The 26,700-nt window shown below is 39.0% G+C and overlaps 1 protein-coding gene across 1 annotated transcript; it reads left to right on the top strand.

Annotated features, from left to right (window-relative positions):
* The first annotated feature begins 1,661 nt into the window (after positions 1-1,661).
* Positions 1,662-25,120, top strand: LOC139942938 (uncharacterized). Its single transcript, XM_071939766.1, has 3 exons — positions 1,662-1,826; positions 15,913-16,008; positions 21,177-25,120. Exon 3 carries the CDS (start codon positions 21,187-21,189, stop codon positions 23,173-23,175), a length of 1,989 nt encoding a protein of 662 aa, XP_071795867.1. The 5' UTR covers positions 1,662-1,826; positions 15,913-16,008; positions 21,177-21,186; the 3' UTR covers positions 23,176-25,120.
* The last annotated feature ends 1,580 nt before the right edge of the window (positions 25,121-26,700 follow it).

Raw genomic sequence — 26,700 nt, 5'->3', positions numbered from 1 at the left:
TGTTGATAAAAACAAAATAATAATAACAATAATTGTAATCATTAATTTATATTAAAGACACTGGACACTTTTGGTGGTTGTCAAAGACCAGTCTTCTCACTTGGTGTATCTCAACATATGCAGAAAATAACAAACCTGTGAAAATTTGAGCTCAATCGGTCGTCGTAGTTGCAAGATATTAATGAATGAAAAAACACCCTTGTCACACGAAGTTGTGTGCTTTCAGATGCTTGATTTCGGAGAGCGCTGTTTAAGACGGCTGTATGTTAACTATTGAGCATTAAGATTGAATAAAGGCATCCGACCACTGCATCGGCAGCTTAAAGACAGTCTCCGTCGCCTGTATAAGTACAGTCTCCTTTTTAGGGTTTATTTGTAAAAAGGGTTGACAGATAGAGGGACCGCCTCCAATTATTAAAACTGGTCCATTGGCCAAATGATTGAACTTCAAAAAGGAACACGCGAGATTATTTCCATCCAAGATGTGCATCCACCATTCAAATTACTTATTATTATACACGGCTTTTGTTTTGATTATTTGTTGGTTCTTTGTATAACTTGCGCTTGATGTTTTAACTAGTAACAAAATAGGAGCAAACAGAAGTAACATACATGTCTAGAGTGTAAGCCCACACAGTTTGATGGCATTAGAGGTGGGACGTGTTGCCATCATAGTCTGCCAAAATAAATATTTACCGAGACGCATAACGATAATATAAGTCCCCAAAACGGACTTTCTGCCACAGTATAATAACAAGCAAACACAACTAGTTAGTGCTTGCATTGTCATCAGTCAAGTGGTGTGGTTGACATCATCTGGCTTTATTTAAACAACACAATCAACACCAGTAGTGTTGTTAGCACAGGTGTGTACATAATAGGTAATGTGATGATCATGCGTGATGTCCATGGTCATGTGATGAAGGCTTCTGGACTGTACATGAATGTACGGAGCTCAATATCTACCACGGGTACACAAATAATTGTGAGCTGTCATGTGGAGTGTTGTTTGATATAGCTTTGTTGGGGGGGGGGGGGGGGGGCTAACTGCCCAAGAGTCTAAATGCAATTTTGAAATTTTACTCGCCGTTCCCTAATCGTTTTTTGTTACACAAAGGTTAGTTTGATATTATTAAACTAATTTGTTCATCAACAGATTGGTCAAGAGTTTCATTTTGTATTTTATAGGAGAGTGATTAGAAACAAGTATTTGTTAAGATGACGTTGCCTTTTTGTTTTATTTATTTGTAAACTGCCCCTTAATGTTTTTGTTTTTTTTAATAACATCAACATCATAAGGAAAATTTAGAATTATTTAGTTTAGTAATGTTTGTGGTAACACAATACAACTATAATTCAAAATTGAGTCGCGTTCTGAAAGGAAACATGGGTTTCAACTCGAAGTTTCAATCGGAATGCTCTGATCGTCTTCTAATCGAAACGTCTAGTTTCAAATCCTTCTAATGTATTATTAAATCATTAGTTATCAAAATTGATTTTGTTCACCATTATTTGTAGAATCATATTCCAACAATTGCAATGGTTACAACAGGCCACCTTAGATTGAGAAACGACCCTTGGAGTTTGTACCCTTGAACGCTATTAATACGGATGGGTTTTTCCAGTTGTGTGAAACTAGTGCAATTTTAATCAGTGATTATTTGGAATTATGGTTATGAAAGAAGTGAACTGTTTGTGAAGACCTACCTGTTAACGTTTCTTTTTTGGTCGAGCAGAATTCCTTTTTGGTGCCAATTCCTAAAGATCAGCAAAGAAATCCAACTGTACGCAGTGAGTATTGAGTGAAAAAACGTCTACAACTTAAGGTAAATCTCTATGTACACCCAGGCCTATATTAGATTTGAGGCAATGTGTGGTATTGTTTCAATGTATAATTGATTTTCCGTAAACAGTTTCTGCAAATCGTATAATTTTGATTTTCGGGAGACTTCTTAAGACTGGGTTGCTGTAAAAATCAAAGATATTTTTAAAATGATGACAGACTTCAAAAATGGATTTTGGCAAAACTCCATGTATGAGTAGGTATGGGTACACAATACACAAACATCTAAAAACAAGTTATATCGGACATTGGTTGCCGTGGTTACCGCCAAAATAAGATTTTCAGCAAATTTTCCAAGTTTTTACCTTTTTTAATAGTTACAATATAGGTGAATTGAAAGTACTGGTACGTCTAAATGGGAAAACGTTGAAGTTTTTCTTTCACACATGATGCACAACCATGTTTACTCTTTCAGAAAATGTTTTTAAAAATTAAGTGTGCGATCAACTTTGGATCAAACCACTATTTCAAATAGGGGTGTTTTTGTCATATTTTCTTTTAGCGAAAAATAGGGGTATCGAATTGGGCCATAAGTCCGAAAGTGGCACTTTGTGGATTATGACACTTTTATAGTTGGAAGATAAGGTACCGACCTACATAAAAATGCAATAAAATATTTTGGTATTTTAAGTGCGCGGACACAGTTTTGCCGGAAAATTAGCACTTTGGCAGGGCAAAAACACAACAAATGGCCAAAAATTATACATTATTATTAGGTACAAATATCAGGAAATTATATATTTTTTAAACCTTATGGGTGGAAGGGACTTGAGGTGCATTCATACAAACTAAACTTTTGAAATCACTATATAGCCCGTTGCCATGGTAACAGCTCATTTGTGTTTTTGGCTATTTTTGGCCACTTTTGGGGGTCTAAAAAACTGTATTTTAGCATATATTTGCAACTCCACCCAGCCAATGTGCATTTTTTTTTTCATAAAACGTTTCACATCAATATATTGAGTCGTCCTTTCTTGAGACAAAAAAATTATTGCTTTAACTTTTATCCTAATGCTATTTTTAGAACAGCATTAGCGCATGTTTTTAGAAATTCGCAAAATCAACATTTTTACCCAATTGTTTGCCCTAAAAATGACAATTTGCCAGAATGTTTTCGTTTCGGTTGTATTTCGAGCCAACATTGGTCCTTCCATTTTGAGAAAAACTTTTGAGAAAAACTTGGGCAATTGTATCCTGTTGTAACAGTACTGCCTTAAAACAAATGCATTTTAACTTGTTTTCTTCAGATTGAATAAATAACATTAATAAAAAAATACTTTTAAGTCTTCCATGAATCCGGCACCTTTCATGAGCACGCTGTAGCCTTGTGGACTACCCAACATTGATCAAGAATATTTTTAATGACCTAAGTTTTGGATTTTATACTACCCCCCCTCCCCTGCATGCCCAGCCCCCAAGCCCCACAATGCATTACAAAGCGCCACCTTTGTTGAAAGTCCCTTTTTAAAATTTCCATTGCACATCATTAATAGTAGGAAAGTTTGTGCTGTCTTCAGTCACCTTTGTTGTGATTGGGCGATTATTTGTGTTTTCATGTCGGGGGAGCACAAAATAGGCAACTGTATCATGTAGTGACACTGCCTCAGCCTCAAACATGGTAAGATTTGAAGAAAAAAAATTGAACAAATCAATTCTCTTTATTGACATTTCTTACATGCTGAACAAAGATGTTGATTGAAAAAAAAAAGCAAAGCAGCTTACAAGTATAAAAATATAACTGTATACAATGTATAGTTCGAAGACTCACCCCAAGCTAATTCGGTTGGTAATAGTGTTATCCGGCTATGTTCCTTATGTATCAGTATCTTATCTTTCAAGCCTGGTAGCCAAACTTTCTCAAATATTATGCTACTTTCGGACTTCTGACAAACTAAGCAACTCCCTCTATTTCCCAAATTGACCTTTGTTCAAAACACCCCTTTTTGAAATAATGGATTATTCCATTCACAATTGACTGTACCTGTGTCAGGTGCATTTTTGGTAGACCAAGGGTGTATATTTATCATATTCAGTTGAAAGGCAGGTAATATATTTGGTCTTTACACTGTGAAGCCCTCAACTTTGGGTAATTTTCAGAAAAAAGCTAAATTAGGTGAAATATGGCAATTTTCCTATTTTTAACCGTTGCCATGGCAACCAAAGTACAATGCAAAAACTATGCTTTCTTTTTACATTTTGGTTGAAGGAATTAACACGTGCAAAGAGAAAACAAAATCCGTTAAAACAAAAAAATCATATTTTTTTGTTGTACAATATGAAAATATACAATTGTATTTCCAAAAAAGCACGAAGTTTATGGCAGCACTGCTCCCCAGTACAACAAATACCAAATGTTTTTGTTTGAAATTCTTACAGACCAGTATCTTATCTTTCATGCCTGGAAGCAAAACTTTCCTAAATATGCCACTTTGGGAATTCTGACAATTTTAACAACCCCCCTGTATTTCCCAAATTGACTTTTCCTTAAAACACCCCTTTTTGAAATAATGGAATCTTCCATTCACAATTAACTGTACTTTTATCGAACGCATTTTTGGAAAGATTAAGGATGCATATTTTTTTATATCCAGCTGAGAGGTAGGTCCACTATTTGGTTTTTACACAGTGGAGCCCTCAACTTTGGGTAATTTTTACTCATGAAAAAAGCTAAATTAGGTGAAATATGGTAATTTTCTACTTTTGACCGTTGGCAACGAAGGTGTAAATGCAAAACTTATGCTTTATTTTTACACTTTGGATGATGGCCTTCACTTGTGCAAAGTTTAAACGAAATCCATTATTGAAAGTCTGCCACCACTTCTTTGATTTTTAGAGCAACCCAGTCTTAGTCGTCTTCGTTTTATCTATTAATATACAACCACGAGTAGATTTGTTGGAGTTCAGGAGACTTTTCTATCGTACTCTTTTGGTAAATTGTCTTGCTCTATATATATTACATTACCGCGGAGTAGACTGTCTTTGTTTAAATCAACGTTTTATTATGACGCAGCATAATGATCCGGCCTACTTATACATGTGTTATTGTATTATAAACAACCGACATAAATACACGCATCAGGTAAATCCAAAACAGGGTGGTACAATGACAAGCAAATAAAGCATTCAAGACACTAATACACTAGGCATACTACTGCATTGCCATGATGCTGTTTGGAATGCGATCGTGGCTATGCTCCCGACGTGCAAGGGCCCTATTTCATAAAGCCTGTGTTAGCACAACAGTTTGCTCAGCACAAAATAGTACTGCTTCGCAGAATCTGGTTACCAGCCCAATTTTACTTAAATTAATTTTAAATGTTGTGGCATTGAGGCTGGTGCTGGACAATTTTTTGCCTAGTAAAGTTGTTTTTTGTTAGTCGGCATTTTCTGCTAAACAGATGAAACTAGTGAGCCCTGGTATTAATATGAAAGACTTTTAAAGCATATTGGGGGAAGGGAAGGAATTTTTGAGGGATTCGAAAGCGTCCGTAAGTGTATCTTGAAACGTAAGCGTAGCTGTGTATCTTGGAACGTAAGCGTCGGTTGGCTCGGGATTGAAAGCGTATATTTTGATGGAATGAAAGCGTAACTTGACGGAACGTAAGAAAATCTTGGAATGTAAGCGTAGCTGCGTTTATCTTGGAAAGTAACCATATATTTTTGGTACAACTCATGGGAAATTGCGACTGCTTTTGATTGCTTAGTCGAGTCGCGACTACCACTATTCAACTAAGTCGGTTAATCGTGCTGCTACGACTATGTATTATACAAGTAGTCGCGATCGAATTGGTTAACCACTTTTGTCGCTCACGACTATTCACAACATTTGTTTACAAAACACCACCAGACATCAGTACGAGTTTTATTTTATTGCGCCTTCTGCAAACAGTATGTCGCCATGCATGTTGGACAATGGGAGTTAAAGTTTTGCGACTAGTCGAAGTCCCAGCTATTTGAGGCGCGACCAATAGCCGAGTAATAACTTCCACTTGCCCAGGTAAATCATAACATCAAAACTGTCAAAATAACATTTCATTCACATAATTCAAAATTAACATTTTTTTTGACAAAATTCTACAGGCAGTGGACATTATTGGTTTGGTATAGTATAAAACACGGTGGGAAACGGCTCCCTCTGAAGTAACGTAGTGTTCAAGAAAGGGTAAATTTTCAACATATTTGATTTCGAGACCTCAGATTTAGAATTTGAGGTCTCGAAATCAAGCATCTGAACGCACACTACTTCATGTGACAAGTTTTTTTTTGTATTTCATTATTATCTCGCAACTTTTTCAGATTTTCACAGGTTTGTTATTGTACGCATATGTTGAGATTTACCTGTCTTTTTAACGATCGATGGGCTCCGTTATTTGTGATTGTTATGTTTATAAAACATTGTTTATTATGCTACTCTCACAATAACACCGACAAAATAACAAACAGCGGTATTATTACGTTTTGAAAACATCAATCTGTTTTAATTACCTGAAAACTCGTAACAAGAACCAATTGGAAATTTGCGATCATAATACATTTCGGATTCGACAAACGACTGACAAACCCACGATGACAAACATGTATTTTGATGTCTGGCTCCCAACCCCTCCCAAGCTCATGGCTAGACCCGCAGTTCGTAGCGCGGGCGATTACACCTCCACCCCCCCCCCCCCCACGAGACACGGCATGGGCGGTACGCCCCAAGGCTTACGTTCCGATTGCTCCACGCCGTGGGGCTATACAATAAACTATTTTTCTGAATGTTATAACCTTACGTTCGATTTTTGACCATTATTAACGATTTGTATCCACAGCCTGATAACATATTATTATTTTAATTTTTTATTTTTTTTTATTAATAATTGTAAACAAAATAATTAAATTTAGTTCAACGAATTAGCTTTTCTACGGCTGGAAACTAACTCGGATGATCACGTGATTATTAGAACCACTTTGTGGTTTTTACTATCACAATGCTTAAACGGCTAAGTGTGATGATTTTGTAGAGCCTATTTTTTTGTTTCCATTCCTGGAAGACATTTGAAGTCCTAACTATTTTCTAGCCCAAATAGCCAAATTCAGCCGGTGTGTCCATTTAAGATGGTATTTGAGTCGATGCATAGTGAGGTATCAAGTTGGTTTGCTGTAACACAAAGAAGAAGAAGAATTTACACCGATACACTATCTCAAGGAACATAATCTACCCAGCAAGGTGTTACCGCAAGCCAAAAACACCACCCGGTCTATGTTATGTTCGATGATACATGTGACCAAATAATATAAACTCTGACAGGTCAGGCGTTGAGGGTGTCGTGGCGAGCGGATAAGAGCACCGAACTCAATCTCTGGTGCTTCTGTTCAGCATAGTGTGCGTTCGAAGCCCGTGCGTGACACTTAACTATAACTACTTCTCTCCACCCAGGTGTAAATGGGTACCTGTGAGGGCAGAGATGGTTCTTGTGGTTGATTTAGCCGAGTAGCGCATGTTGCACAGGCTGCGTACTCACCACCAGCTGAGATGAGATGGTTTGAAGGGACACACCCGCTTCGTTGGGCTTTTTTGGCTACAAAATACACTAAAACATGATTTTAAAGGTCTTCCAGGAATGGAGAAGAATAGTTGCTAAAAGAAACCATCAAATTTGGCCGTTTTAAGGCATTTGTTTTTAAACGAAGGTCACGTGGCTTATCGGAATCACTTTTTTGGTTAGGATAACCCACGTGACCTTCGGAGAGCTTTACTTACAGCCGTATAAACATAAGTTAAAAATAAATTACTAAACCAAATTTTAAATTTTTTTGTTACAACTATTAATGGATGTTTGACAAAAGAGACTATGTATACAAGTTGCGGGTAAAAACTGTAAATAATTATCAAAGAAGGGACGTAAGATTCTCATTCAGAGAGTCCGTGCAACGGAAGCGTGTTTTACAGCGCCTCGGCATGGGAGCAATCGGAACGTAAGCCTTGGGGCATATCACGTACCGCACATGCCGTGTCTCGTGGGGGGCTGCAGGTGTAGTCCTGGGCGCTATGAACTCCCAGCTTGCGGGTCTCGCCGTGAGCTTGGAAGGGGTTGGGAGCAAGACATCAAAGTACATGTTTGTCATCGTGGGTTTGTCAGTCGGTACACCTCGTGTCGATTACGTTACTTCTTATGATCGCAACGTGCCAATGTAATGCTATGTTTTGTTTCATGGCTCCTAATTTTTTTTTTTTTTTGTGAGTTTTCAGGTAATTAAAAAAGATTAATGATGTCAAACGTAGGAATACCGCATTTTGTTACATTGACAGTGTTATTTTGTGAGTAGCTTCAAAAATGTTTTATGAAAAAGAAAAAGAAAAGGATATCAAAAAACAGAGCCCCCCGATCGTAACAAGAACAGGTGAATACGAATATTGTATAAAAGATTGAAACAAAAATATTTATAAAACAAAATTCCCTCAAAGCATATTTTTTTTCAAAAAAACCCATTATTGTTTAATTCTGTGAATGAAGTGTTATGTTTGAGATTGTTGAGGTATTATTTGGTTGCGTTCTAAGCAACGCAGCTACTAAGCTACGCTTACTTTCCTTCAAGTTACGCTATAATATCAACACGTACGTTTTCAACCCCCAGTCAAGCTACACTTACGTCCCATACGCACAGCTGCGTTTACGCTCCAATATACCCAGCTACGCTTACCTTCCAAGATATGCTTAGGTTCCAAGCTACGCTTACATTCCAACTTTTGATCAAATTCCTTCAAGTTACGCTGTAATTAAAAAATGTACGCTTACAATCCTGAGTCAAGTTACGCTTACGTTCCATACGCAGGTACGTTTACGTTATAAGCTGCATAGCTACTCAGCTACGCTTACATTCCAAGTTTTGCTTACGTTCATTCAAGTTACGCTATAATAACAAAAGGTACGCTTTCAATCCTGAGTCAAGTTAAGCTTACGTTCCTTACGCAGCTACATTTACGTTCCAAAATACACAGCTAGGCTTACGTTCCAAGATATGCTGACGATCCAACAAATATGGTTACGTTCAAAAATATATGGTTACGTTCCAAGCTACGCAGCTACTCAGCTACGCTTATACAATCCAATATACGTTTAGGTTCCAGTTACGCTATAATGGAAATGTACGCTTTCAATCCTGAGTCAAGCTAGGCTTACGTTTCAAGATTTGCAGCTACGCTTACGTTTCAAAATACATTCCCACAAGGCGCTTCTGAATCCCTCAAGATTCCCTTCCCCGGAAAAACAAAATATTTCACTGTGAATAACAGGGTACATTGTTCAGTTTCATCTGTTTAGCAGAAAATACTGCTTACAAAATATCTTTACTATTTAAAAATTTAGGTGGGCACCAGCCACAAGTTTTCAAATTTAATTTAAATTTGGCTGGTAATTAGTTTCTGCTATGCAATACTACTTTGTGCTAAGCAAAATGTGTGTGCCACTATACAGGCATTATGAAATTGGGTCATGGCACGTCAGGGGCGAGTTACGCCACGATCGCATTCCAAACTGCATCATGGCTATGCGGTAGTAGGCCTAGTTTATTGGTGCCAGGAATGCTTTAATGACTTGTCACTGTCATATTCTGGGCTAATTTCTTTGTGTTCTTCGTGACGATATTTGGATGTAAGTCGAAGCACGAAGGTCTACCTCCATCGTCGAAGGATTTGCCTGCTCCGTTGTTTATAATACATGGATAGACTGGATCCTTATGCTGCGTCATGTTAAAACGTTTCTGTAAACAAAACACCAGTCTACTTGCATTATTGTGCAACAATGTCACGAAAATTTTACAGTTGCAATGGCTGCAAACACATATACGGTGGCCTTTTACCGCTTTAGTTTTTTTTTAATAATTGTTTGCTGATTACGTGACATTTGTATGTGTTTTCTTTTTTACAGCAACCATCTATAAAACATTATTTATGATTATACACCCCTAAAATGGGTAAAAGGTGACCCGGTGTGTCCCTTTAAGGAATTAATTAAGGCCCAGTGACCAGGGGTAATAATGTTGGAAGCGCTTTGAGACGCCCTCCGGGTGTGAAAAGCGCTATATAAAAACTGGTTATTGTTATTTTTTATATTGTTGTGGACAAAAAATATATATCATGATTCAGACTGTATTGTAAGGATCAGTACACGCTCAAGTAACAAATTGCGTTCTGGAAGTTGTATTCAGGCTATTTGGGAAACCAAAACACATTGTTGTAAAAGTGTGCATGTCACTGATTAAATGTCACTGTCACTGATAAAATGCCACTTAATAAGTCTCTGGTCAGTATGTGCCACAGCCACCGAGATTTATCGGACAAATTGTAACATCCCCAAATTGAACTCAGAAACAAAGTTTCATTTCATGCTCCTTCGCTACGCTCACACGCATAAAAAACAGTTTTACCCTTATGAACAACCAAAATAAGCACACAGATAAGCAGTCAAGTATAATCTACGAATTTATTTGAAAAACATGGGAATAAGGCCGGGATTCGGCCGCTGAGTACAACTTCTATGTTTCTTTTGTTTAAAGGAACACGTTGCCTTGGATCGGACGAGTTGGTCTATACAAAGCGTTTGGAACCGTTTGTTACGGATGTTTTAAAAGTAGAATATAATGATCCACACAAGTATCACTCAAAATTGCACGGTTTTCGTTTTACGTCGCGAACTAACACGGTCGACCATTTATAGGAGTCAAATTGTTGACTCCCATAAATGGCCAACCGTGTTTGTCGACGAGGTAAAACGAAAACCACGCAATTTTGAAGCATATTTGTGTAGATCATTGTATTCTACTTTTACAACATCTTTCTAACCATACCGATTTTATAACAAACGGTTACAGAACGCTGTTCAAGGACCAACTCGACCGATCCAAGGCAACGTGTTCCTTTAACAAAAGCACTTTTCGTTTTCAACACAATACAACAATCTCGACAATCTCTTCAAACCAATTTTCTCTTTTTCTTACCGATTTCCACAAAGGAAAACAACCCTTTCGGCTCTTCAAAAATCGGTCTGGAAACTAACATATTGAGTAAGCAGTTTATCAGTAAACATAACTAGCAACATCGCTTAAACCTCCATTACTTTGAGGAATTTCCATCCATAACAATCTCAAATCAGAGTCATATTCAGTAATGACTAGTGTTAATAGTATAAACTCAAACTTTTGTTATTTCTCTTTAACCGTCTCCTAACGGAAAATGCAATTGAACTTATACATCTACATAACTCTACTATTAAATATCGATACTTGTAATGTTTGAAAAAAACGTAAATTTAAGGGAGACAATCATAGCATGCCGTCCTTAAATTGATCAGACTGCAATCAGATTGCCCAAATCTATCGATTATTGTATTGTCTAGACTGAATGGAAGGGGCTCTTTTTGCACGGGTGGTTTGTGTAACTTTCTTCTTTCACTAATATAATAAGGTGTGATGTTTACTATTGACTGAAGCCATTTTATGGCAGCTGCAATTGATACTATTGTACTGTCAGAATTTGCGAACTTACTTTTTTTAATGATGAATGCGGCTATAGCATGTACTTTAATGGGAAACACGAGTGGAATATTTTGTACCTTAAGCCAAGCTAAGAATTCCCTACACTTGTATAAGTAACCAGTTATGGTGGCGTTCGCCTTGGCAAAAAGAACTTCAAAAAATAGGTGCATCTTGGACTCCTCCATGCTGGTAGGAAAATCTGACCAAAAGACCCAAGCTGCAAATGATCCGATACACATGGGAGAGAAAAATATATATAGCTTTAGTTGGTGCAATCAATATAAGCTACACATACAAGGCTCTTTAACTTATTGGAACCCAAAAGAGAATTATTATTTCTTCCTAACTGTATGGACTAGATCCTTCAAATGTGATCAATCCTTTCATCCAAGTTCTATAACAAGACCAAAGTAATGGCCAAAAAGGTGAAGATGGCCACCAGGGAGAAACTAAAGCTCCTTTACCGGTGCATACATGTAAATGTTTTAGGACTGCTGGAATCAATACTACTGGAGGAACTAACAAACAATTTTCATTTGCCCAGTTCTGTGCAAAAGCATCCACCGCGGATGACCCCGGGTTCCAAAACCTTGGGAAGAAACGGGGAAACTTTGAACTGTAAAAGCAAGCAAAACAATCTACTGTAAATGGTCCACATGCAACAATAATTGTTTGAAAAATGCTGGCCTTTATTTCACAGTCGTCCAAATCAATAAGCCTACTGACGAAATCTGCTTGTTCGTTAAAAGTTGTTGTAGCCGATGAAAGGTGCGGCTTGAGCTCTTGGCTTGACCCGTGTGGGGACTGGTGAGGGGGCCGTAAGTGAAGGGGCATTCTCTGGCCCAGTGACCGGCTGTCTTACGGTTGTAGCACACACCATTTGGCAAGCCTGTGTAAAGACCAAACAAATCAAAAACTGAAGAAAAATGAAAAATGAAGGGGCAATAGGGATTTGTCGTAACAAACTAGTTTAACTCTGATAAAATGTTTTAAAGTATACTCAGCGACTGAAAAAGGCTGAACTGGAGACTCATAGATTCCTTTTGCTTATATACTATGTATACGCTTCAGCAGTTTGATATTATGCTTCAATGAGTTTGGAATATATTGGCACGATCGATCTCAGTATGGTGAAATCGATGGCCAACGCCCTACGCACGTGACCCGGGGTGCTACACACACAATAATTTTGGTATTCAAACAGACAAAACTAAATTCTTGTTAGGGTGGCATGGTTGGCTTGTGTGTTCGATTTCCGGCCTGGGCCATAAGTGAGTTGAGTTGTGCGTTGGTTATCTGTTGTGTCACGAGTGTTTTCCAGACCATCGGTTTTCCTCCCTCGGGAAAAATCTAGCCTTGCTCAAGGCAGTGGAATTATTCACTCCGAAAAAAAGACCGACGCTGTATAAAACCGTATACACTGTGCGTAAAATGTGTGTAACCACATCGCACGATGCCCTGTACACTTTCCGCATGCACGGCCTCCGCATGCGGGTTAGCGGTACAGTCGTACGGTGTGCGTTGAGCGATGTGACGGTGTATATGGCTGGGTCGTGCGGTGTGAATACACACAGTAAGCACGGTATATACGGGTGGGTTTACAGCGGTGTCTTTTTGGAGTGAATAATGCGACTGCCTTGAGCAAGGCTAGGACAAATCTAACAATTTCGATCTTGACTGTGCTACGTGGTCATAATGGGTTGATGTGGCTGGCAGCTGAAGGCGCCCTTGCATGCCTGCTTCCCAAACACGTTGCAGCCGCGTCCGTCGCAATTCAGCTCTAGCTGCGAGTAAGGATGTTAGCCCCCCCCCCCCCGCCCACCCCCAAAGGTTTTGCTTGGGCTCATTACAATTTTACCGGCACCGTTGCATTCGGTTGTTTTGATTTGATTATATACGGTTCGAACTAAATGTCAAATAGTTTTCTTGATTTGCATATTCTTTTTAAGTCATCATTTAAGTTATGTATTGTAAAATAAACTAAGAAATCAATCACTGTTGATGCTATTCTAATCGTTTCGAGATTATTGACGAATATTTTTATCATGACATAATCGGTTGCCCCGAACTAGGAACATGTTCCGATTACTAATTTTTCTAAAGACATGTTTCGGTCACTTAACAGAAGTTAACAGAAGACAAGTTCTTTAATTTATCAGTGGAAATATACATGGTATTAATAAGTATTCGTTATTTTGTAATATATTTAATAATGAATACCGGTTAAGTTGTATCTGTATTTATTATTTTTTTTGATATTTTACAGGAATTAAATATAATTGTACAAGAAACATAAACTGCTCTAGCCTCTATATCACTTTACACATATACAATTAATGAAAGGGTCACAACATTATAACTATGAGGGTTTGTAGCAATGTACTTTGATTTGCGATTTGGTTTGCGTCTGGCAAGACACAGTCCGCTAAGTCTTAGGACCAAATGTTGTAGGTTGCAAAATGGCGGTTGTCAAGTGTCGCTGGTTGCAAGGGAAAATACGGCCACGTCATCATTTAAAAGCTGACCGATTAGCCTTTATAGTTCATAGTTAATGATCCATAGCATTTTGATCAATTTCCATTTAAGTTTACCAATATTATTTGTTTACCTGATACGTAACAAGACATTTTTCCTAATAGCCGGACTTTATGCCACTTCTGACAAAGCAAACAAACTGCGTCGTACTTGGATTGTCATTAGTCTAGCGATATGGTTCACACTGATACAGAACAAAAACAATGAGGGTAAACATACGATCATTAGGGAATATAATGATCAGGTAGGTTTATACAGTGTTGGCAAAGTGACAAGGGTGTTGGAAGAACAGTGGAAGGGTGTTCCAATCTACCACGTGCATATATTCAAGTTTAAATAAGGGAATCAATGTGTGGTGAAGAGGTTTTTAACTAGTGGTTTAATCCCAACGAGGCCTGGTTCTTGGTAATTTTACCGAGACGAGACGAAGTCGAGGTAAATTATAAAGAACCGGGCATTGGCGGGTTTAAACCACTAGTTGATAACCGATTCAACACACTTTGATTCCCATTCATAAATACCTTTTCGGTCAAAAACAATCATCACTCTTTGGTCAAAAAGTAAAATAAATGCAATCATTATAATTGTTAAATGATTTCTTTCAACGCAACACCCCTCCAGCTATGCAATGGTAAAGCACTCCGCCGCCCGCCCTAGGGTAAACAACTCCTTATTAGGGAATGCTGTGCGCGTCGCGCGTATCGCGTGATGTGGCACAACTGTTTCAGCCGTTGCTCTCGACTAATAGGAATGAAGAAACTGTCTTAAAAGAACAGGTGCAAGGTCGCGTGTCACGCCCATGAATTAATCATTTTACCGGTCATAAACAAAGGTTTATACACACCCACTTGACGCGCTCTCCACCACAAGGAATAGCGAAACTGTCTGAGGTATTTATGATGTATTTGTTTTTATGAGCCGTGTTGTTTTTCTTCGTTTGTTTATTTGTTCCTCTTTCTTTGGGAACAACACAGTTATTTAATTACAACAACTAGAGGTAACTTCCCCAGTAGTATGCCATAATGCCAGCAAATACTAAATGTGTCCCTAATGATTGCATCAATATTGACAAGAGTGAAATAAACACATCGGCCAGATTTCATTGAAACTAATATTTCGTCAGACAGCGTGCACCACTTGTTAAATGAAGTTGAACTTCCAACCAATACTTCAAAACTCAACACGTTCATATGCCTATATATTGCGACTGCTTTGAAATACGAAAAACATAGGCCTATGTTCCGACACACCTATGTTCCTTCATTTACACATTAGAGGTAGTGTTATTATGTTATTATGAAAATACACTAGGAATGTCGAGACAGGGGATGTGTAAACATCAAGATGTCGAGACATGGGGGTGCGACTATGCCGGCAAGTACTTTTCCGATTAATTGGTCAATGCATTGTGTTTAGAAGTTGGGCATTTAATTGATTTAAGATGTTTAAGAGTATTTATTTTGTAAAAGCATCGAAACTAAAATTGGTTTAATGACATTGCCCTTTAAACAAAAAATGAAAACTTTCCACAATTTTTTTTCAATCTAACCTAGTAGAAGAACAAAACTAATTTTAGTTAATTACTCGTTCAGTTTGTAAAAACATCGTTCTGAAAAAGGGGAAACACAAATATCACTGCAACCTCTTGAAATGTTGTGAACTCTAGCAAACGTATGAAATCAACATGACAAATTAGGTATACAATGTACACGTTTGCCGACGGTCTACTGAATGCAGTTATCAATGACATTCGTGTTAATTTGAAAGGGTGGGCATCGAACAAATTCAAACATAACTAATGACTCGGTTGCAACAGGCAACCTTAGTATACGGTATAATGACCACTTGATACGGTATAATGACCCGACGAAATATTGGACAATATTAACACGCTTGGGTTTTACAGTTGTATGAAACTTCCACAACTTTAATCTCGTTTATAAAGTTGATTATTTGGAAGTACGGTTTGGTAAAGAAGTGCACTGTTTTGAACATTATCAATGTTGTTTCTCGTACAGAATTCGTCGTTATTGCCGCCAGTTATCAACTTTCGTAAAGTTCAGCAGAGATTCAACTGTGCAAAATTAGCCTTGGTAGACACACTTTAACAACAGGTAAGAGTTTACTTTCCCTTGGTCTAATGGTATGTTCAATAACGCACATGACCAATAAAGTATTTTAACTGACAGATCAGACATTTTTTTCAAATTGATCATGCCACAGTTTGAACCATTTTTATGTTTGCATTGAACTGCACACGCTCTTTTGACAAAACGCACTACGACTAGTTAAGCCCGGTTCATACTTCCTGCGAATGCGAATACGAAGCGAATGTTGACGTCACAAATTCGCAACGAACAATTCGCAGCAGTTGCCCAACTCCCTGATACGTGCGCTAAAGACTATTAAAGAAATATTATATTATTATTATATTTTGGGCTATTGAAACATAACTAAACTGCGCCAATAAAGTATCTAAACACTTACAAATGGTCAGATATATCGGAACCTGAAATAGTATACCAAAAAATAATTATTCATTTCTATTCACCGTTAATTTCTGCACATTTTGACACATCTTATGTTGCGCTACGATGTTGTTTGGTGGATTTATGGGCACTTGAGTGGCTTAAGGTCGAATTTCAAAAGTTGCAAAAGCCCCTATTCACCCCAATTCCAGAAGGGAACTCACACAAGCCTCACACACAGACAAAATCAAGACAAAAGACACAAACTCGTTTCGTTTACTTGACCATGAAATTTATGGCCGTATCTTTAACTCTAAAACTGCTGATATCCTGTCCTCAATACTTGGTGTATCCTCCATCACTGTTAACGGCAAGGAGTCGTCTTCTCATACTCCAAACGAGACATCTGATCTGTCCCTGGTCAATCCCCTGCCATTTCCTGATCAGGATGCGTCGCAATCCCTCGAGAGTGGTGTCAGGCTTGATGGACTTGTTCACTTTCTTCTGCTGCAGAAGTCACACTCGGGCGGCCACTCCTTGGCAGGTTGTCCACATTTCCCTGAGCTTGGTAGCCATTCCACCATTTTACTGACCGTCGCTGGTGACGCTCCAACTTGATGAGCTGCAGCTCGAATCGACATACCGGCTTCTATCAAACCAACGATCCGTCCTCTTTCCTGTTTGGTCAGTTGAGCCATCTTTCCTGTTATGTTGAAACACCTTTCCCTGTCTTACCATAATCAGGGATTCTGGCTCTTAACCCATTTTGTTGTATGCCTCCCATCTTTGACCCCTTTGCTTGGTTACTGACAATTATTGCTGATGTTCATCGCAACCGATTTGTCCAAAACGCGACAAACAAATCATTTATAAAGGGCGGGCAAAAGAAACGCTGATCTTACTCGTCACAACACAACGATTTAGCTTGAATAGGGGCTTTTGCAACTTTTGAAATTCGACCTTAAGCCACTCAAGTGTCCATAAATCCACTAAACAACATCGTAGCGCAACACAAGATGTGTCAAAATGTACAGAAATTAACGGTGAATAGAAATGAATAATTATTTTTTGGCATACTATTTCAGGTTCCGATATATCTGACCATTTGTAAGTGTTTAGATACTTTATTGGCGCAGTTTATTTAAAGGCAGTGGGCACTATTGGTAATTGTCAAAGACGAGCCTTCACAGTTCGTGTATCTCAACATGTGCATAAAATAACCTGTGAAAATTTGAGCTCAATCGGTCATCGAAGTTGTGAGATAATATCGAAAGAAAAATAACCATTGTCACACGAAGTTGTGTGCGTTTAGATGGTTGATTTCGAGACCTCAAGTTCTGAATCTGAGGTCTCAAAGTCAAATTCGTGGAAAATTACTTCTTTCTCGAAAACTATGGCACTTCAGAGGGAGCCGTTTCACACAATGGTTTAAACCATCAACCTCCTATTACTCGTCACCAAAAAAGGTTTTATGTCAATAATTATTTTGAGTAATTACCAATAGTGTCCACTGCCTTTAATGTTGTTGACGATTACATGGTTGTTGGAAACCAAAGGTCACAGATTTAACTTTCCTATACACTGCAAAAACTGGGGTGTTCAAACTTACGTCTGGGTTGTTGCCACTTATACGTACCAAAATGAGAATCAAGACTAACATCACATGGTGATAAAATAGCACCAAATGTAATTGGTTTGGGTACAAGCCACACTCACTTAGGGTCTCTTTAGAGTGTGGACGTTAAACCGTGTGGTTGCATGTTGGTTTAGTTGGTATTACGTTATAGGGTTTGTATTAAAGCCTGTGAAAATTATTTACTTTGCAGTTTTATTTACTTTGCAGTTTAATTTTGCAGTTTAATTTTGTAACAAGTACAGCAGTTTTGGATAGTGAAATGCATTTAAGAGATTTTTTTTTAAGTCGAAGTACCATGCTTGGTTCGGGAACAAGAAATCGCTTTTTATCTTTTGACAATGAGTATTGTTTCTGACAGAAAGGTTTCTTAGATTGTGAAAACCCAATTGAAGAGTGCTCTTTATGTGTGGACAACCGCTACATTTGTTAAAACAATCTCACATGTCACTTATTGAGATGACACTATTCAATTATTAAAGTCGCCTAGTGGTATTTGTTTTCAAAATAAAGCTTTTGTCACTAAGATATGTGTTTTAATTAGTGGAATATAAATAAACATTAGTTAACTTAGGTTCTAAAAAAATAGTTGTTCTTTTATTTACAAATTTAATAGGATGGCCCGACCCGAGAGGGCGCTGTTTGTGACATCGAGGTGCGATATTTTAAGAGAAAATGTGTAGTCTGGGCCCGTACAATGTACACTAAGTCTGGGTAACTGATCGGTATGATGCCTATTTACAGAACTACGGTCCCGGAGCAGACTGCACGCACTACGGCTGCTGTGCGGACGGTCCACTCGGCTTACCCTGCACGGTGAATCGCAAGCACAAACAAGCCCTCAAAGTTAAAACCCGAATTTTTCACGTTTGGCTAATGCTCCTCTACAGGTCTTTCAGGTACCTTCTTTGACTTCCCACTTCGGAAAAGTTGTTGGTTTAGCGTCATGTTTTAGAATAACTTTTCTCTTCGTGTCAATGTGTGGTGTATTCCGAGAGCACGACGACTCGAAGTTCGCTGCACAGCGCTGAAAAAGACGTCGGACCGGACGTCCATTGCTTTGTGCGTCTGACTTTCGCGTCCCACTACCGCCTATACTTGGGACCTGCAGGAAACACATGCAACCTGAACCCAGCATTAATTGTTTTGCTGCATCCAGCAGCAATACACCTGGTCGGCATTGCCCGAAAATGCAACAACAACAAAATAAAACAAATCGAAACGTACAAACTGACGACTTGGACGGTATATGTACTTTGCACATATGGTTACTCTACGCATTGCAGGCAAAGTCTGCCTCGATTGACGTCACAAAAGGGGAGGCGGAGTCAGCCCCCAAAATAACTTTATATATTTTGTCAACATATCAATCGTGACAAGCAATAATAATAATAATAACAAAAATGTTTATTGATCAAAAGCAAATACTATTATGTTTGAAAGAAAACAATATAAATTTCCAGGTGACTTAACTGTATGGTAAGTATATGTACAACTATAAAACAATGAATCAAACACTGGTTTCAATCACAAACCAACGACTGGCACATTTTAAACAAACCATCCCGAGGCTTTTCAATTATGTATTTAAAGGCACTGGACAATATTGGTAATTGCTCAAAATAATTATTAGCATACAACCTTACTTGTTAACGCGAGTAGTATATATGAAGGAACGCACACCCCGCGGCAGTCCGGCAAGCGACTAGCGCGCATGCGCGCAGCGGTGGTAGGCTGGGTGTGCCGACCCAGGCGGAAGTGGGCTAATGAAATTAGGGCGAGCCACGCAGTGGTAAGGGGTTTGGCCCACGGCAGTGTTCGGGAGGCCCGAAGGGCCGATATGTGGGGTAGGGGGTTAACATGATGCATGGCATTATGTTGAGTGGTGTTTGAAAAACACCGCAGTAGTTGTCTCACGACAGTGTAACTGAGTGCAAACCGTTATTGTTTGTACTCAGTTCGCGGTGCGTTAGTGATTTTTTAAAATCACGAAGCGCCGCATCACAAAACCACGCAGCACAACCGAGACGTGTACGTCTCGGTTGTATTTTCACGAAGTGAAAACAAAGCGGTTGATTCCACGACGTCTGACAACCGTCATGGAAGAATAAAAAGGGTTGGTCGAGGATTAGAATGTGTGTATGTATATGTGTGTTTGCAGATTCAAATTTATTTATCTCACCCGTTGTCTCTAGTGCTACCCCGTCTGTGTAGGCCGGTGTCACCTTTGCATACAACCGAGACGTACACGTCTCAGTTGTGCTGCGTGGTTTTGTGATGCGGCGCTTCGTGATTTTAAAAAATCACTAACGCACCGCGAACTGAGTACAAACAATAACGGTTTGCACTCAGTTACACTGTCGTGAGACAACTACTGCGGTGTTTTTCAAACACCACTCAACATAATGCCATGCATCATGTTAACCCCCTACCCCACATATCGGCCCTTCGGGCCTCCCGAACACTGCCGTGGGCCAAACCCCTTACCACTGCGTGGCTCGCCCTAATTTCATTAGCCCACTTCCGCCTGGGTCGGCACACCCAGCCTACCACCGCTGCGCGCATGCGCGCTAGTCGCTTGCCGGACTGCCGCGGGGTGTGCGTTCCTTCATATATACTACTAACGCGTAATGGGGAGAGGTTGGTAGTATAAACAGTGTGGGAAACGGCTCCCTCTAAAGTGGAGTACTTTTTGAGAAAGAAGTAATTTTCCACGAATTTGATTTCGAGACCTCAGATTTAGAACTAGATGTCTCAAAATCAAGCATCTGAAGGCACACAACTCCGTATGACAATGTTTTTCTTCTTCTTTTATTATTATCCCGCAACTTCGACGACCAATCGAGCACAAATTGTCACAGGTTTGTTGTTTTATGCATACGTTGAGATACACCAAGTGACAATGCCAATAGTGTCCAGTGTCTTTAACTATGGCATACAAAGGACAACAATCCTTGTCATGTAAAAGGGAAAAGTCCATTGTTTTTTCACCGAGTGCTGGGTAATTTTACTCGTTTAGCAGGTACTGTATGGGATACAGTTTGTTGGACCGAAAATCGTTTCTAATCACAAGTTATCGCAACTCAACAAAAGGTTCTTAATGCGGTAAGTCTGCTACCACCCAATGTATAAAATCACTGACTGTATGAACTATTGAAAATGACATTCGTTTTACTTTCAGTCTCACCAAGATGGCCGAAGCTGCATTTCACACTGAGACCACTTGCAAGATTAGACATGTACACATCGAATGCCCCATCTGCTTGACTCGGTTCATCGATCCGAAAATCCTGGACTGCCAGCACAGCTTCTGCTTAAAATGTCTTCAGGAACTTGTAGACAAACAGGATCCGAAGACGGATTTCATCATTTGCCCAGTGTGTAGAGAGAAAACTTCAATCCCAGATAAGGGACCATCGGTTCTTCTCAACTGCTTTCTCTTGAGCTCGCTTATTGATGACGTCATCAATCCGGATGGTCCCAGAGAAGACAGTAGGCCTAACCCTCTTGTCTCGATTTGCGAAGGATGCGACGAAGGTCTTGATGCCGTCTCACGGTGTGTTGACTGTGATGCGAATTTTTGCAAGATTTGTTTGGAATACCACGCCAAAATAAAATTGAACAGGCATCATCGAGTCGTTAATGCAGCCGGGTCGTCAAATGAGGGATCCAAAGACCAGAAACAAACTTGCTCTCCAAAATGCCGGAAACACACTGACCAGGAACTGTGTTTTTATTGCGACACGTGTGATTTACTTGTTTGTCTCAAATGTGCGGTATTTCAACACAGAGAGCAAAACCACAAACTAACTGAAATCAAAGATTCCATTCAATCTTATCGTCAAGCTGTTGAAGAGGCTTTGATGAAATTTGATGAATGTCGCAAGCAATTCCAAGAAGTGGACGACTCTATCAAACACTCACAGCATAGATTACAGATCATGGTCGACCGGGCTCTTCGAGATATTGTGGCTAAGGAGGAAGAGGAAGTCGAGAAAATCAGAAAAGCATCTCGCCTCCTTCAAGAAAGAGTCACTCAAATCAGCATAGAGAGAGGTGGGCAATTCAGCAGCATACAGATCAGCAATAGCGATAAGATGAGCCGTGCAGAGCAGATCGTAGCTTCAGTCAACGACTTGATGCAACATGCTAATGACTTTGAGCTGCTGGACCTCAAACCAAAGGTTATGCACAACTTGACATTCCACAAAGAGCTCAAGTTTCAAACAGTGCAGCATAGCAAGTCATTCATCGGGTTCAAAGGTCATGATGTCGTCACTGATGCGGATATCGGTGAAATACTAGAGGAAGAGAAGTGGGAGGTGAAGACAGAGTTTCGTGAATACGGGCAAGGTGAGGGGGAAATCATAGATCCAGTGGACGTTGCTTGTTTAAGCAACGATGACATCGTCGTTACTGATTCGGAACGGCGGATATTATCAAAATTTACATCGAGCGGTAGTTGCAAATCTCAAGGTGTGCAAAGTACGACAGAAGATGGACAACTAGAAGACCCTGGCGGTGTTGCGGTGACCTCTGATGACCTGCTTCTGGTTACTGACGGACAGGATGTAAAGGTTCATGATAGCGAACTGCGATTTATTCGTAAGTTCAGACCATCACAGAATCAAGTCGAGGGGCAGTCAGAGAGTATACTCTTTGGTATTGCTGTTGGTAAGAAAGATCGTATTGCAGTGGCTGACTGTGTGAGAAAGGTAATATATCTTCATAACAAGGATGGATCCACTATTTCCACAATACATCATGATGCTATTGGCGTCATCGGCAGTCCAAGCTTTCTATCTGTTAACAGCAAGGAACGACTGATCTTTACAAACCACGTTGAGAAGAAACTAGTTTGTCTGGATTTCATGGGAAACGAGGTGTTCAATATCAGCACCTCCCTTGACGGCAAACCGGTAAAGCCTATTGGTGTGTGCTGTGATGATGCTGGGGATATATATGCGTGTATCTTCTGCGGTGTTGGTGATGGTGATGGTGATGGTGATGGTGATGGTGATGGTGATGGCTTTTGTGAAATACATCATTACGATCCATCAGGTAAGCACATTGGCTGTGTAGCTCGTGGCTTGTACAATCCTCTAGGCATGACGTTTACTCCGACCGGTGACCTCATCGTGGCTGATTCGCAGTCGGTCAAGATATTGCATCGCGTGTGAGTGTCGATGACGTCATGGTCGTAAAATTTCATTAATATTGGTGACACAAGGTAATTTGTCACTTATGAAGTTTTAACTTTTCTAGTTTTAGATTAAAATCTTTATTAATCTCAATAATACGAATTTAATGTCATTTTGGACAAAACGTTACAATCACAACGTACCAATCGCTTCATACAATTATAGTGTTTTATTTTCGCAATAAATGCTTCTTTCGTTCTAGCGGTTATATTAATTGGGTGATTTTGTTTCATTCCATTTATTTCTTAAATACGTTTTAGTAAAAACATTAACCTACAAAGTACCAGCTTAAATGTGTAATATCCGTACCATTGTGTAGTTTTTTGTGAACTCTCAGTCTGGTAACTCTACTCTATTTTCCGGAGCCTTTTAAAGACATTGGACACTATTGGTAATACTGGACACTATTGGTAACTGTCAAAGACCAGCATTCAACATATGCATGCAATAAAAACCATATGCATAAAATAACAAACCTGTGGAAATTTGAGCCCAATTGGTCGTTGACGTTGCGAGATAATAATGAAAGAAAAAACACCTTTGTCACACGAAGTTGTGTGCTTTCAGATGCTTCATTTCCAGACCCCAAATTCAAAATCTGAGATCTCGAAATCAGATTCGTGGAAAATTACTTCTTTTCAAAAAGTACTCCACCTCAGAGGCAGCCGTTGGATAAGATTTAATATTATATAAATATCACTGTATACATTTAAACTAACCTGTTGAAATTGCATGGCAACAGGTGTTCACAGTTTTGAGATATCGCCGGAAATCTGGCGCAATGTCCAAGCAGGAAAACAAAGAAACTAACAAGATTCCACAATCTGAGAAATGCAACTGAAAATTTACACTTCTCAGATTCAACCAATGGGCGATGAATGTGATATATTATTACATAACCAGATTACTTCGAAGTGAGATGATTCTCAAAATGCTTTTTACATTTGAAAGCTAAAGTAAGCTTGAAGCAAACAGACTGATAACCAAACGTAAACGTTACCTTCAAAGTATGTTATTTAAAAAGAAAGTCAACGTAAATCACAATTCAGTCACCAAATAGTGACTGGATAAAACGGATTATTTTTTTTGAGGCAGCTTATTGTTAAGAAGCACATTATTGGTTGATAGCTTATTGAGATTGAAGCGTTAGAATTAGTTGGAATCAGTTGTTTTTTTAATTATCCCGAGATCGAATACTGTTGTATGTATATTGACCAAATTAATGTTCAATAATGAAATTGTTTAATTTCGACTGACTGGAAAGTTCTTGGCTCAAGTCCAAGTCACGTACTTTGTTTTGAATGATATTTCCAACATCATTGTCAGTTTGAACGGTACTGAGACATAATTTGTCAGTTTGAACGGTACTGAGACATGATTGGTCAGTTTGAACGGCACTGAGACATTATTGGTCAGTTTGAACGGTACTGAGACATTATTTTTGCGATGTACATATGGAATGTTTTTTATCCAAGTGATGTTTGCCATATTACGGTAACTTTTGTACGCTTCTTGGCTTCAGCCTTATTATAAGCGACCAAACACGTGAACGTGAACGTCAGAAAATTGCGTTTAAAAAATTTCAAATTTTTAGCATACGTGAGTTTACCATTTTTGTCACGTCAGGTAAGAACGTGCAGACGTCATACGTGACCATGCAATAAGCCCAAAGTGGTGACGTCACCCAGAAACATTACAATTTATATTCTTATTTGTTTCGTGCGCGTGCTCAGAAGGGCGTAAGAAATGGGAATATAACTAGAAGTCTGCTTCCACCTACTGTTCAAAAGTTTCTCATTTAGAAGATCACAGAATCGTGTGATAAACAAAAATAATAATAATAATAATAATTGAGAGTCGAGGGAGATTATAAGAGCATAATAATTGTTTTCAAAATGATTGTAATCATTAATTTATGTTAACTATTGAGCATTATTGAGCGCTTAGAGCGCTGTTTAAGACGGCTGTATGTTAACTATTGAGCATTATGATTGAATAAAGGCATCTGACCACTGCAGCGGCAGCTTAAAGACAGTCTCCGTCGCCTTGATAACTAAAGTCTCCTTTTTAGGGTTTAATTGTAAAAAAGGTTGACAAATAGAGGGACCGCCTTTATTAAAACTGGTCCATTGGCCAAATTATTGAACTTCAAAAAGGAACACGCGAGATTATCTCCATCCAAGATGTGCATCCACCATTCAATTTACTTATTATTATACACGGCTTTTGTTTTGATTATTTGTTGGTTCTTTGTATAACTTGCGCTTGATGTTTTAACTAGTACCAAAATAGGAGCAAACAGAAGTAACATACATGTATAGAGTGTAAGCCCAAACAGTTTGATGGCATTAGAGGTAGGACGTGTTGCCATCATAGTTTGCCAAAATAAATATTTACCGAGACGCATAACGATAATTAGTCCCCAAAACGGACTTTACACCACACTATAAATAACACGCAAACACAACTAGTTAGTGCTTGTATTGTTATCAGTCAAGTGGTATGGTTGACATCGTCGGGCTTCTGGGAACACAAACAACACCAGTAGTGTTGTTGCCACAAATAAAAATGTCCATTTTAGGAAATGTGATGATCATGCATAGAGTTCATGGTGATGTTATGAGTTTTGTTTTTACTGTACAGGAATGTACGGTGCCCAATATCTACCACGGGTACACAATTAAAAGTTGTGAGCTGTCCTGTGTAGTATTGTTTGATATAGCTTTGTTGTGTGGGGGGGGGGGGGCAGGGGGGGGGGGGCAGAAAGAGAAAGGGGCTAACTTCCCAAGCGTCTATGCAATTTTGAAGTTTAACTCGCCGTGCCCTAATCGTTTTTGTTTTTCCCACAAGTTTGACATTGTTCATCAACGGATTGGTCAAGAGTTTCATTTTATAATTTATAGGAGAGTGATTGGTAACAAGTATTTGTTAACATGACATTGCCCTATTTTTGATGTATTTGTAAGCTGTCCCTAGCATGATCATATCCCCTTATTTTTATTGTTTTTATTGGTTAATGAAATCTGGATTCAAAGGAAAATATTGTCAAATCCACTTTGAATTAGTTAGTATAGTAAGGCTTACCGTAACAACATGTAATTGTGACGCCGTTAAACAAATTATCATGCGTCTTTCAAACAAATCTTGCTCATTGGACACCTTACCATCCTGGTTGGTTAAAAACAATCTATCCACTCTTCTCCCGGTTATCACAAAGATTGTTAATGCTTCCCTCTCATCTGGTATATTCCCGTCCAATCTTAAACACTCTGTAATTACTCCTGTACTTAAGAAGAGTTCTCTTGACCGTAATGATCTTAAGAGTTACCGTCCTGTAGCCAATGTACCCTTTTTGTCCAAGGTCATAGAGAAGGTGGCAACATGTCAAGTAATTAACCATGTGGACAGCTACACACTAGGGGAACAGTTCCAGTCTGCTTACAAGCGCTTTCATAGCACTGAGACTGCCCTCCTTCGGGTGAAAAATGACATTCTTCGTTCCCT

The sequence above is a fragment of the Asterias amurensis genome, chromosome 10 (genome assembly GCF_032118995.1).
Source record: "Asterias amurensis chromosome 10, ASM3211899v1".
Lineage (NCBI taxonomy): Eukaryota > Metazoa > Echinodermata > Asteroidea > Forcipulatida > Asteriidae > Asterias > Asterias amurensis.
This window is presented reverse-complemented; position numbering and strand designations above follow the sequence as displayed.

What these genes read in the sequence shown, in the direction of transcription:
- LOC139942938 (XM_071939766.1), top strand. Translation starts at nt 21,187, where the DNA reads ATGGCCGAAGCTGCATTTCACACTGAGACCACTTGCAAGATTAGACAT.